This window comes from Vidua chalybeata, chromosome 19 (assembly GCF_026979565.1).
Source record: "Vidua chalybeata isolate OUT-0048 chromosome 19, bVidCha1 merged haplotype, whole genome shotgun sequence".
Lineage (NCBI taxonomy): Eukaryota > Metazoa > Chordata > Aves > Passeriformes > Viduidae > Vidua > Vidua chalybeata.
In genome coordinates, this window is record NC_071548.1 from 7,200,382 (window position 1) to 7,213,607 (window position 13,226).

The 13,226-nt window shown below is 58.6% G+C and overlaps 1 protein-coding gene across 8 annotated transcripts in view; it reads left to right on the forward strand.

Annotated features, from left to right (window-relative positions):
• Nucleotides 1–271: 271 nt before the first annotated feature.
• The window catches only part of BAIAP2 (BAR/IMD domain containing adaptor protein 2), a 39,256-nt gene continuing 26,301 nt past the window's right edge, over nucleotides 272–13,226 (forward strand). For all 8 annotated transcript variants that reach the window (XM_053960054.1, XM_053960052.1, XM_053960058.1 and 5 more), the window contains exons 1-3: nucleotides 272–378; nucleotides 7,431–7,506; nucleotides 9,287–9,373. In XM_053960054.1, coding sequence (XP_053816029.1) covers nucleotides 307–378; nucleotides 7,431–7,506; nucleotides 9,287–9,373 — 235 coding nt within the window. In that variant the 5' untranslated portion in view covers nucleotides 272–306. The remainder of the gene's footprint in view (nucleotides 379–7,430; nucleotides 7,507–9,286; nucleotides 9,374–13,226) is intronic.

A 13,226-nucleotide genomic window follows, 5' to 3' on the forward strand; every position in this document is an offset into this window, starting at 1 on the left:
GGGATGGGGTGCGGCGTGGGGAGTGGGGATGGGGAATGGGGATGGGATCCCGCACGGGGGGCACAGCGCGGTGCATCCCTCCCTCCCCCGGCGATGTCCGTACTCCTCTCGTTACTCCCAGCCCCGCACGGCCGGGGCACAGCCCGGCCCGGCTCCTCCTCGCGGGGCGGTGCGGGGCTGGCCGGGGCGGTTCGGGGCGGGCACGGCCTCCTGGAGCTGATAAAAGGCCCCGCGGCCGCCGCTCCGCGCTTTCCCCGCGCCCGCGCCCGGCTCCGCCCGCCCGCTCGCCCCGCACCGCCGCCGCCCATGGTGCTGCCCGGCCCGCCCGGCATGGCCCGCTCCGAGGAGGTGCACCGCCTCACCGAGAATGTCTACAAGGTGGGTCCGCAACAGGTGCCCGGCGCCGCGTCCGGCCGTTTTGCTGTTCTTTTCAGCGGTTTGAGTTAGTGCGTTTCCCCTCCCCGGGACGCGCGGGCGGAGGCGCCGCCGGGGCCGCCCCTGGGATGTGCCCGGAGCCGCTCGGCCGGGCCGGCAGCGGCCGCCGGAGCCTCGCCGGCACGGAGCACGGGGGCGAGGGGCACCCCCGAGCCTTCCCCGGGCACCCCCAGCCTTGCCGGGGGGGAGCCGCGTGGGGATGTCCAGTGCCGGGGTGGGCAGCGCTGTCCCCGCGTCACCCCCGAGCGGGGCAGCCCCGCGCCGCCGGCACTCGCTGCTCCGCCACAAGCCAGAGCCGTCCGAGCCTTCCCCATCCCCTGGAGCTCGGGAATCTCTCAGTTTTCCCTTTCTGCTGTGCTCCCGGTGTCCTGAGAAAATGCAACAATTTATGTGGTTTGGTTTCCCCCCGAAGGAAGCGGTTTCTGCTCTGCTGGGTCTTGAGACCAAGACTAATAAAACTGCTGTAGCCTAACGTGTAACGCAGGATGTCGTTTGTTAAACTGGGAAGCTTGCACGATTTCCTGTGATTTAAGGGCTTGGATTGAGTTACCTGGGAGCACAGAGCCGGGAAAAAAAAAAAAAAAAAAAGAAAAAAGATAGAAGAATGTAGTACAAAAAGTACCGAGGCAGTGAAGTTGTGAAGTCTTGGAGGTTCTGGGGTGTAACTGCTGTTCAGGCAGAGCTGTGGCACCCGAAATCTTGGTCGCTCTGAACCTTGGTGACATTTTGCTGTGGTCCCTGGGGCTCCCTCCCACCCTGGCAGGCAGCTCGTGTGCCCGGGCTTGCCCCCGTGCAGGCTGTCCTTGCTTTGGGGCAGAGCTGGCACCCGGGCTGTTCCCAGCGTTTGTGCCTTGGCACTGCTGGGGCCGGGAGCAGCCCCGGCCGTGACTCAGTTGTTGTTTGAGGTGTGTAGTCCTCGAAGCACGGGGCTAATGACAGGTTTGGGGAGCAGGTCACCGTCTCCCCGGGCCCGGCCCCTGGGCAGCGCGCAGGGCAGTCCGTGCTGTCCCGACACGCGTGGAGCCCATCCCGCAGGGAGCCAGGGCTGAGGGGCGAGTGCTGGCCGGGCTGTTCCTGGCCGCGGCCGGGGCAGAGCCCTCGGCAGAGGGTGCGCGGGGTGCCCAGAGCCAGGTTGGGGGGAGCCCGCAGGTCTCCAACAGCCAGTGAACGCCTCAGCTCCTTGGGGTGCCGGCGGGAGCAGGCAGATGCAGGGGATGAGGAGATGGAGCTGCTGAAGATCTCGTGGGTTCGCCCAAAATCGGTGTCTCGCTGCTGGGAGCTGGAGGAGGGTGGTCCCGGCTCTGGTTGCGTTCCTGCCGTGAGCAGAGGCTGCTCTGAAGGCAGCAGCGCTTTTCTTGGCCTCTGGAGATGTGTGCCATGTGGTGCCTGCGAGAACCCGCCGTGTCCCTGTTCCACTGAGGACTTCAGCCACCCCCGAGCCCAGCGGGCCAGCTGGGGGCTCGGGGTCTGCTGGACCTCCTTAAGCTTTGGAGTCTCCGAATCCAAAACCAGTCCCAATGCTCCAATCCCCGTTACCCGGGTGGGTTTTTTTTTTTTTTTTGGCCTGTGCAGGAGCCAGAGCGTTGCCACGGGCAGGAGGAGACAATCCCCAGGAGGGGGACGATGCCACCGAGCCCCAGGCTGGGTGACCGACCCCTGCTTTGCCTCCTGCCCGTGGCGGCGGGTTTGGCAGCGGGAGCAGCAGCTCCCCGTGCCAGGCTCCCGCTCCCGCGCAGGCTTCCCCGAGGCGCTCTGCTCGGGAAGCCCATTGTCATGGTTTTCCAGAAGCAGCGCTCACCCTCGGAGTGACTGTGCTAATGATCTGCTGGAGGAGCTGTCAGCCGCCCCCGGGCCGATGCTGCCACTACAGGCAGCTGCCTACACACGGGGAGTAATTACAGAGGGAGACGGAGGCTGCTGGCACCTTCCGCCAACGTAATCCCACCTTTCCTGGTGCTGATTCACTGCCAGGACCCCGGCGTAGCGGCACAGCTGCCGGGCTGGGCTCTGCCGGGAGCCCAGGGCCGGCCTGTGAGGATGGGGCAGCTGCCTCTGCTCCCTCCCCGCTCATCCCCTGCTCCGGATTGTCTTTTTGCAGAAAGCAGGGACTGGCAAATCTTCCTTCCCCCCGAAGACAGATCTGTCTCCTCCTGCCAGATGAGATTATTGCCGTTTACAGCCCAACCTCCATTTCGCTTTAAAGCCTTTTTTTTTTTTTTTTCATGCGGAAGATGGGTTTGCAATGGTGTGCGAGTAGCTCTGCCTTCGAAGAGGTGCTTGCCTAACAACACCCTGAACTCGAGAAGCTGAATTGTGGAGAAGCTGAATTGTCGTGCAGAAAGGTGGACAGAATTCCTGAGGGTCCTTAGCTCCCCATCAGCTGTAGTCGATGTTATCACGGCCTCTCCTCATGCCCAGAGGGATGGGAGCGGTCCTTCCTCGGGTGGTTCAGGAGGGAAACTCTGGCTGGTTTGGTGTGCTTGGAGTGGAGGCATGATGAGTGTGGCACAGGAGGAAGGAGCCAGCGTGTGGCACCCCAAATTCTGCGTCCTTGTGCTCCCTGCCTTGAGGCTTCCTGCAGCCCAGCCATGGGAGATCTGTGGGCTCTGAGCACCCCAGGGCTCGGTGGCACCAAGGCTCCGTGGTGGGCTGGGCTCTGGCACTGCCAGGGCTCTGAGCTGGGAATGCTGCTCCCTCCATCCCTCCATCCCTCCATCCCTCCATCCCTCCATCCCTCCATCCCTCCATCCCTCCATCCCTCCATCCCTCCATCCCTCCATCCCTCCCAGGCTGGGAGAGCCCTCCTGGCCTCCCTGGAATGGGACACCTGCAGGCACCTGGGCTCCGAGGTGTCGGGGAGCAGCAGCTCCTGCCTTGCCAGGGGTGTCCCACAGCTGCTGGAGCTGGGTGCTGCTCCCCGGGTGCTGCTCTGCCCTCGGTGCTTGTTGTGCCCAGCCTGCCCGTGGTTAAGGTTTCAGTGCTGCTGCTCGTGTTGCAGGGCAGGGCACAGGGCAAAGAGCTCCTCTGGCCACAGCCTGGGGCTCAGCCCCTCGGTGCCACCTCTGTGGGGACCCTTCTGGCTCCTCAGGGGAGATCCCTGCCCCCAGGAGTGGAGGCTGGCCACCGGTGGGTGCTGAGGGGTGTTCCCAGAGCGCTGGGTGCTCTGTGCCCCGTGTGGATCCTCATCCCAGCTCTCCTCAAACAAAGGTGTTCAGAGCTCTTGCCCTGAGACTTGGGTCCCCTCGTCCTCTGGCATGACAGCCAGGAGAAACTAAATGCCTTTAGATGGGGACTGGTTTTTTCCCCTGACTTTTCCCCCTGATTTTCCCTGGGCTCCTTCTTGACAGAAACTTGGCTCTCGAAACCCCCAGGGCCGCTCCTGATGGTGCCAGGCAGGACAAGCTGTGATGGAGGAGGCAGCACTGGGCTTTGCTGGGCATTAAATATTGATAGCAAAATGATGAAAGTGCTCCTGGAGCAGGGCTGACCCATTTAGGCACAAAACTTCCTTAGGGCTGAGCTGCTTCTGCAGTGTGACAGTGGCGGTGGAGAGTCCCCTGGTGCTGTTCCTCCAGCCTGCTCCTCATGGTCCCCCAGGGAATCCACGGCTGGGCCCAGGGCCCTGTGCAGGGCTGGTCCTGCAGGGAGCCACAAAGTCCTGAGGAAGGCTGGAAAAGCCCTCTGAGTCCATCACGTCCAACCATTCCCTCAGCACTGCCGTGGCCACTGAGCCACGTCCCCAGGTGCCACATCCATGTGGGTTTTGAGCCCTCCCAGGGATGTGCTGGGAACATCCCCAGGTGCCACATCCATGTGGGTTCTGAGCCCTCCCAGGGATGTGCTGGGAACGTCCCCAGGTGCCACATCCATGTGGGTTTTGAGCCCTCCCAGGGATGTGTTGGGAACATCCCCAGGTGCCACATCCATGTGGGTTCTGAGCCCTCCCAGGGATGTGTTGGGAACGTTGCCCTTCAGCTGTTGAGCAGGAGAAGCCTGAGCCACGTCCAGCTTGAGCAGGACTTAAATTTAGGATTTAGGAGCTGGAATTCCGTGATCCTTGCGGGCTCCTTCCAGCTCGGGATGTTTTATTCTTTCCCATGATTCTGAACTTTTCCTTCTGGGCTTGGAGCATCCTGGCTGTAGCTGGAGTGTGCTCAGAGGGGAGAAAAGGGACCATGTTTCTGTTGCCTCTTCCCCCACCAAACGGAGCGGGGCTGTGTCCTGGAGACCTTGTGCTTTGCATTAGTTTCATTTTTGGCAGCTGAATAAAGCCGTGCCAATCCCGGAGAGCTGAGTGGTATTACCCAGGGAATTCAGCACAGTGGAACAAAGCAAAGCCCTTTCAAGCCTTGGCTGCCAGGTTTTGTGTCTGTGTTTTTCTGAACTCTGCCCAGGCAGCCCATGGAAGGCAAACAACTTGTGGGTGCTGCTGAGGGGGCAAAATCTGGGGAGAAGGAGATTTGCTTTCACTGCCACAGAGTTACTGAATATTTGCTTTGCTGTTGGGGTCCTGCAAACCTGGATTCACCTCTCCTGTGGGGGACAGCCCTGCCAGAGCCCCTGGTCCCCCCACGGAGGGGATGAGCCCTGTGTTGCCAGGGGAGCAGCTCCAGCACATCCCTGGGTGTGAGGGGTGATGCTCTTGAGCCATTCCATGGCACAAATCTGTTCCTTTCCCACCATTTCTCCTTGGCAGGCCTCGGGCTCACCTGGAGGGGGGTGTGAAGTGGAGTCACCTTCCCTTCCCACCCTGGGAGTGAGAGGAAGGCTTGGAAAAGGCTATTTTTATCTCTGGAGTGAGGAGCTCTCATCCTGCCAGGCTGTTTTCGTTGGAGGCTCCAGACAATGTTTTAAAAACATTCACTTTCAGCAAACTTCCTCCTGGGGGTTGGTGAATTTTATTTGGCCAGCACGGAGTCACCTTCCCGCTCCTTCGGCCGCTCCATGAGATCCTTTGGGGGCTTTTATCTCTTTATTTTTGTTGCTTTAAAACGTCTCTTGTGGATCAGTGGGGGGAGCAGGACCTGCCCTGAGCAGTGCCGGGGCTGGGCTGTGCTTTGATTCCCTCTGCTTTGGGCAAGATGTGCTGAATTTTGGACCGTGCTTTGTCTGGGGATCCTGTTCCATCCTCAGTTCCCTGGGTTTCGTGCTCAGGACGATGTGTTTACACGGGCACTGCTGAGAAAATCACACTATTTACATATCCCCGTGCACGTCCCCGTACACAAACACTGCCCTGAACCTGCAAAGCGCTGAAAAATCTCCTCCCTGCAGAACTTCTGCCAACAATTCTGCTGCTTAACTATTGCTGAGCCTCAGAGTGCTCAGGCTGAGCTTGAGCGGGGTGGGGGCTGTGTCTGTGCCCCTGTCCCTGCCACGGGCAGTGATCCCAACCTCTGGCTGCTCTGTGGGATGGCCCAGGTGGATTTTGGAGTGGAGTTAACCGTGATGTGGGCAGGATGGAGCAATCCTCACCAGTGGTAATTAACTGCTGTGCAATCGTCTCCTACACGCTGGAGAACACCTGGCTTGTTGCTACAGGTTCATTTTCTCCTTTCACGCTGAGCACATCCACCAAACTGCTCTGAGCTGCCCCAAAACACCTTCCAAGGGGCCCTGTTGCTGGCCTGCAGCCTTAATTAGCGGGGCAGCTCCTCATTAGCCTCGTCAATCATCTTCTGCCCTTCGCAGTTGTGGCTGGTGCTGTGAGGGGACAGGCTCTGGGGACATTGCAGCCATCCTCAGCCTGGAAGGATGAACAGATTTCTCCTGAAATAGCAGCACTGGGGTGATGCCACCCCTCTGGCAGGTCCTGCCCAGAGGAGCCCTGAAAGGGCTGTCTGGAGCCAGGAGGGCTCTGGCTGAAGACGTGGGGAGAAAATTCAGCTGTCAGACTCAAGGGCCGGGCAGCAGGAACCGGGATAAAAATGCTTCAGGCAGAAAATGAGCTTTATAGTGTTCGGGCAGCTTCAGATGAGGTGACAGATGCTTAATCAGCTTATTCCCGTAAGTGTCTGCCTGCCTTCCCTCCCCTGCCCGGGCTGGGGCTCTGCCAGCAGCCCGGGGGTGCAGAGCCCCCGTTCCCAGCAGGAATGCCCGTGGTGCATCCCCCCCTCAGGGGCATTCAGGCTCTGAGCTCCATTTCCTGGGGGCACCTGGGTGGGAGGGTGTCCCCAAGGTGGGGCAGGGGCTCGGCACCAGCTCTGGGCTTGATCCAGAGGATCCCCGGGAGGGAATGGGGCTGTGCCTCTGGGATTGGTGTGGGGGTGAGGGCCCTGGCAGGGAGGGCTGTGCCTGGGGGCCAAGCACACAAAGAGCCCTTCTTCTTCTTCTCCTCCCTGATCCGATTATTCCTCCCCCCATCCGAGCTGGGGGCCTTGGGGCGAGGCAGGAAAAGCTCAGGCAGCGCTGCCCATGCCCACCCCCAGCCCTGGGCAGGTGGGCAGTGCCCCCGAGGGACCCCGGTGCCACTCCTGGCACAGCTCAGGGGGTGCTGGAGGCTCTGCTCTGCCTCATCCTGGCTGCACATTTTGGGGTTCTGCTCTTCAGCCCTTCCTGCTCGTCCGTGATGGGCTGGGCTGGAGCTGCTCTCCGCGGCCATCCCGGGAGTGGGACAATATCTGCCACCATCCCCAGGTCTTGGGGCACCTCCCCGGTCGGTCTGAGCGCTGGTGCTGCCCCAAACACCCACTTACAGTTGCTATTGGGGTTATTTTTTGCTATTATCTGATAACTTTCTGCCTGGGGCATTCACCTTCCTCTCCTGGGAAGCATCTGCTGCTGGGGCACTGCAGAGCCCCCTCGTTCTTGTCCCTCGTGTGCTCAAAGCCAGCGTGGGCTTCCTCTATGAAGCTGCAGGATGAGGGAGGATGCTGGGAGGATTTTTTTTTCTTTTTGCTCTCTTTTTGTGTTTATCAGGACAGGGCTGAGCACGGAGCTGTTCACTCCCCTTCCCATCATCCCTGCTAATCCCAGCCATGTTCTCTTCCCTCCAGACGATCATGGAGCAGTTCAATCCCAGCCTCAGGAATTTCATTTCTATGGGGAAGACCTATGAAAAAGCCTTAGCAAGTAAGTGATGCTGGGGCTGCCGGGCTGGGGAGGGGGAAAGCTGCAAAACCTTTGGTTTTTGTTGAAAATCTTTGGGTTTTTGTTGAAAAGTTCCTTGTTCCCATGGGGAAGGAACTGGGAGGGGGTGTTGGGATGTGCAAGGCCATGGATGCAGGAGGGATTCCAGGGAGAAAATGCTGGGGGGGCAGCAGGATAACAAAGCACATCTGCAGACAGTTCATCTTTAAATGTTTGTTTAAAGTATTGAGAATTGAGATTTTAAGCTCCGTTTAAAGAGGTGCTATTGAAATGTTTAAATTGCCCAGAAGAAGGAAGGGAAGGGAAAAGCCTCAAAGTCTTGATGGCAGCTCTCGATTGGGAATGCAGGGTCCTATTGGGAGCCATTAGGGAGGTGTAAATTTAAGTGATCAAAAGGGAGCTAGGAATTGATTAAACCCCAAAATGGACTATTTTGACTTAAACTGGCTCTCCTCAGCTGGGTTTTAAGGAGGTTTAAGCTTTGCTCAACCCAGAGCTGTGTTTTTCCAGGGAGGGCTCTTCTCCCTTCAGAGCTGCACGTGTCTCCTGGATTTTATTTTTGAATAATCCCAGTGAAAGGACCCGTGGGGCAGAGTCTGTCATCACCTTCAGCCAGGGGGGGAAAATCCCTTTGGCGTCTCTGAAGTGCCGGGGTTTGGGAGCCGACCTTTGGGGAGGATCCTGCTCCTGCTCCCTGCCTGCAGCACCTTTTCTTTCCCACAAGTCAGGTGAGGCTCCGGGCTGTTCCCATGAGGATTTCTGAGCCCTCCCCCTGTTGCCAGGTGCCTCGGATGTCCTGCCAGCCCCGGGCACTGGTTTAAGCTGGGGTTTAAGCTGGGATTTAATGGCTCACCCAGCCATGACGCGGCAGGGCCGGTCCAGCCCGGTCCACTGCACAGGGGCTGTGGCCTCTGAGCCCCGGGGAAGGGGCACAGGGCACCCTCCTCACAAGCAGCAGCTCTCCCAGAACTTCCTGGGGATGCCAGCAGAGTGGGGTTCACGATTTGGGGCTGCTTTTCCCTGCTGGTTCCCTCCAGGGAGCAGAGGTGCAGGGTCTGAGAGGGGGAAGAGCTGCTGACCCTTGTGACTGTGGTTTTTAGTCATTCTTCTGAAATATTCTCCTGATATTTAACTGCCTGGGAGGTGGATCTGCTTATCCCGTGCTGTCCTACCCCAGCACTTTGGGATAACCAGTGTGATCACTGCCTTTGTGCTTCTCCCACATCCCCGCTGTGGAGCCAAGGATCTTCCTGTGATTTTTAACTTGGCTTGGGTCATCCTTCCCCTCGGATCCCCGAGCTGAGGAAGTGCAGAGCCCAGGAGGCAGAGCAGAGGCAGCGTTGGAAGGCTGGAGCTGGGGCTGTACAGCGTGTTCTGTGATTAGAGGAAACCCCCTGCTTATCTGATTAGAGTCAAGTGTGGAGCTGGAATGTCAACAAACAAGGCTGAACTATAATGAAAGTCTGTGATATTCAATTATTCTGCAGTGATTTCTCCGAGCAGCATTAGCAGCCTGATGCTTGCACTGCAATGAAAACCACCACAGTCCTGCACGTACCTTTTTTAATCCTAAATTACCCTCTAATCTCACTGCTCCAGCTTTCTTTGCTGCTTTTGCTCTGTTTGCTGTGTGCTCCCTCCCCGTGGGGTTAAGCCCTTTGAGGTAATGCCTATTTTAGAGTCCAGAGTCTCCTCAGTGCCCCAGAAATTTAACAGCCATTAAGGAGAACCTAACCTCTATTTTTTTTTTGGTGCTTTTTAGGCATGACATACGCAGCAAAGGGGTACTTTGATGCTCTGGTGAAGATGGGAGAGTTGGCCAGTGAGAGCCAAGGATCGAAAGAATTGGGTAAGTCCCCACTTTGCTGCTCAATGGAAATTTCTGGAGATCCCCAGCCCAGGAATGGAACAGCTCTTTGGTGCTGCTGGGGAGAACAAGCTCAGTGTGGAGCTGATCCTGCCGTGTCTCAGTGGTAGCAGTGTCTCCATTTACTGCTAATGCAGCTTGGAAAACCCCCTGATACTCTGAGTGTCAGGGCTTTGGCTCGTGGTGTTTGTGGAGAGCAGCTTTGTGGTGGTTTTTTTCTCACTTGGAGAAGGAGAAGCAGCAGATTTTGGCCAGGGAGCTGGGGCTGAGCTGACCTCAGGAGAGGAAGGGGCAGGTGGGCTGTGCTGGTGGAGGTCACCCTGTGCTGCTGGGGCTGGGGTTGTGCCCTGGCTGCAGCAGCTCTGTCCTGCTGGAGCCTCCCTGTGCCCACTGCCAGGGACTCGTGTTTGCCCAATCGATGGCAAACATCACGAGCTGTGACGCCTGCTGCCTGCTTCCCCTTTCTCACACTTATTTCCCAGCAAATCCTTTAAAGGGGAGCTGCTTTTCCAGCCTCCTATTGCCCAGACATCCTCCTGAGTCCTCCCTCCTCACAGCCCTGGTCTGAGGTGACCCTGCCAGCTCCCCCCATGGTTTGGGGTGACCCTGCCAGCTCCCCACCATGGTTTGGGGTCACTGTCCCAGCTCCCCCCATGGTCTGAGGTGACCCTCCCAGCTCCCCCCATGGTTTGGGGTGACCCTGCCAGGTCCCCACCATGGTTTGGGGTGACTGTCCCAGCTCCCCCCATGGTTTGGGGTCACTGTCCCAGCTCCCCCCATGGTCTGAGGTGACTGTCCCAGCTCCCCCCATGGTTTGGGGTGACTGTCCCAGCTCCCCCCATGGTTTGGGGTGACTCTCCCAGCTCCCCCCATGGTTTGGGGTCACTGTCCCAGCTCCCCCCATGGTTTGAGGTGACCCTCCCAGCTCCCCCCATGGTTTGGGGTGACTCTCCCAGCTCCCCCTGGGAGGCTGCACCTTGTTAAGGCTCTCATGGAGTGAGATGGGCCCTGGTCTGGTGTCCGTGTGGTCCCAGGTGAACCCCTCCTCCTCCTCCTCCTCCTCCTCCTCCTCCTCCCCCTCCATCCCTCCCGCAGCTCGATGCTCATTAAAGCATCTCTCCGGGGCAGGCAATTAATAGAGAGGTTGAGCTGAAACGACTCTAAAGGCGGAAGGAGTCGGGGAGCAGCCCCTGGGCTCTGGATTTGGTGTCAGACCCCACTCCCCCAGCCCTGCTGCTGCCTGGGAATGGTGCTGGGAAAGCAGTAAGTGTCTATGGAAACCGAGTCGTGGATTAAAGCTGCCTGGAGCAATCTGCTTCTGTTTAATAAATAAAACAAAGAGCCCTGTGTGCTGCGGAGCCTGGAGGAGCTGCCACTGCCTCTCTGGGGCTGAGGACACCCAGCTCTGCCCTCCTGCAAGGGAGCTTGGGGCAGCCTGAGCAGAGGGCAGGAGCTTGGGGAACCCCACCCTGCCGGCTCTGCAGAGCAGCTCCAGCTCCAAAGCTGGATTTGGGGACTTCTGGCCCTGGTTCCTCACCCAAGGACAAGGGTTTGATGTCCTTGGTGCCCTCTCCCCATGTGTGGCTCGAGTATTTTGGGGTGTAGAGTGTTTCCAAATCACTGCTCCTTCCCCTCCTGGTGTGGACACCTCCCAGGGAGGCTCCTGGCTGCTCCTGAGCCTCGTGCTCTGCTGATCCTGCTGATATTTGCCGTGGCAGCTGCTGCGGGCAGGAGAAAGTGCAGATAAAATTTCTGGCTGCAGCTCAGCGGAGCCGATAACAGCTGGGACACAGCCCCCTCCCAGCAGATGTGTAAACAGGGCCTGAGAGCTGCTCTGGGCCAGGGCTGTGCTGCCCAGAGCTGCAGCTTTTCCTGGGAACACCTTTGCCTTGTCACTCCCTGGGCTGGCAGTGCTGATAGTGCCAGAAAGGGGCTCTGGGTTATTTCACAGCATCCCAGACTGGTTTGGGCTGCAAGGGACCTTAAAGCCCACCCAGTGCCACCCCTGCCATGGCAGGGACACCTCCCACTGTCCCAGGCTGCTCCAAGCCTGGTCCAGCCTGGCCTTGGGCACTGCCAGGGACAGGGAATTCATTTTAGAACAGCAAACAGGAATTCTCTCAATTGCTGCTTCCATTAATGTTGTGTCCCCAGCTCCTGCCCTGAGTGGGATTTTCTTCCATGAGTTTATGGGGAAAACTGCTTCAAGATGTCAGCCATGGTCAGGATTGCAGCTCATGTTCCCAGCCTCCATGGAGAAAAATCTGAGATAATTATTTTTTTCTCCAAAACCCTCTTTTTCCTAACCTGGGTGCTTTTTCCTGGTGTCCCAACCCCAGCCCCGTGAGGCAGGGGTGCTGCAGGTTTGTCTCCTGGAACAGGGAGCCCTCTGGAGCACAGCTCTGGGCTCAGCTCCCGGGGCTGCCCAGCACGCTGCGTTTCCCCTGAATTCCCCATCGGATTTTAGGAGCTGTGTGCAGACAGGATAATCCCACGTGGGAAAGGAAAAGCGGCAGCAATGACAACAATGATGCCCTTGAGCTGTAATTGGCTCGGGGGGGGGCTCAGTTCTCAGGTCTGCTGGGGCTGTCTGAACCCCACTGCTGAGGTTTGGGGTGGGCAGAGCCAGGGCTTTGGGGTGTTGTTAACCCCACAGGGCTTTGGGGTGTTGCTAACCCCACAGGGCTTTGGGGTGTTGCTAACCCCACAGGGCTTTGGGGTGTTGTTAACCCCACAGAGCTTTGGGGTGTTGCTAACCCCACAGGGCTTTGGGGTATTCCTAACCCCACAGGGCTTTGGGGTGTTGCTAACCCCACAGGGCTTTGGGGTGCTCCTAACCCCACAGGGCTTTGGGGTGTTGCTAACCCCACAGAGCTTTGGGGTGTTGCTAACCCCACAGGGCTTTGGGGTGTTGCTAACCCCGGGGCTTTGGGGTGTTGCTAACCCCGGGGCTTTGGGGTGTTCCTAACTCCACAGGGCTTTGGGGTGTTCCTAACCCCACAGGGCTTTGGGGTGTTGCTAACCCCACAGGGCTTTGGGGTGTTGTTAACTCCACAGAGCTTTGGGGTGTTGCTAACCCCACAGGGCTTTGGGGTCTTGCTAACCCCGGGGCTTTGGGGTGTTCCTAACCCCAGTGGTGCTGTGCCACAGCAGCACAAGAGTCAGTCTGCTCTGTGCAGTGCCCTGCTGGCCAGGCCCTGGCATTTGGGACTGGGTCTGTGCCCACAGGTGCCCCTGAGAGAGGCTCCCCGGGCTGTTCTTCACCCCCTTTGGTGGTTGTGGCGGTGGCTTTAGGGAAGAGGAGCTGCACTGAGCAGCCCGTGTCTGGCCAGGGAAGGTGTGCAGCCCCTTCCAAAAGCTCCAGCCTCGTGCCCGAGTCCTCAGGTGACTTTGGCCCTTGTCCAGCTCCTGCCTAGGTCCCTTGGATGCTGCTCAAAATGTCATTTCTTTTGTCCTTCTTGAAAACGAGGCCATGGCAAAGCCACGGGAAGGGGTTTTCTTCTCCTGCTGAGCGGAGCTGGAGGCATTTCCCCCGGGACGCTGGGGCTGAGCAGCACCTGCAGGAAGCACCTCCAGGGCTGGAGGTGCATTTTGCTCAGCCCTTGTTTCTGGAAGGTCCCTTGGATGAGCGAGGGTGTGACACACCGGGCTGTGAAAGGGCAGCACAGGCAGTAATTACTCAACCATTGTTGAGCTGAAAGGAGCCACCTGGCACATAATGGCTTCTTATTTCCACAGTAAAGTCGGGATGTGGCACCTGAATGGCTTGGGTGAGATTTTACAGCTCGTCCAGCCCCACCCCTGCCATGGGCAGGGACACCTTCCACTATCCCGG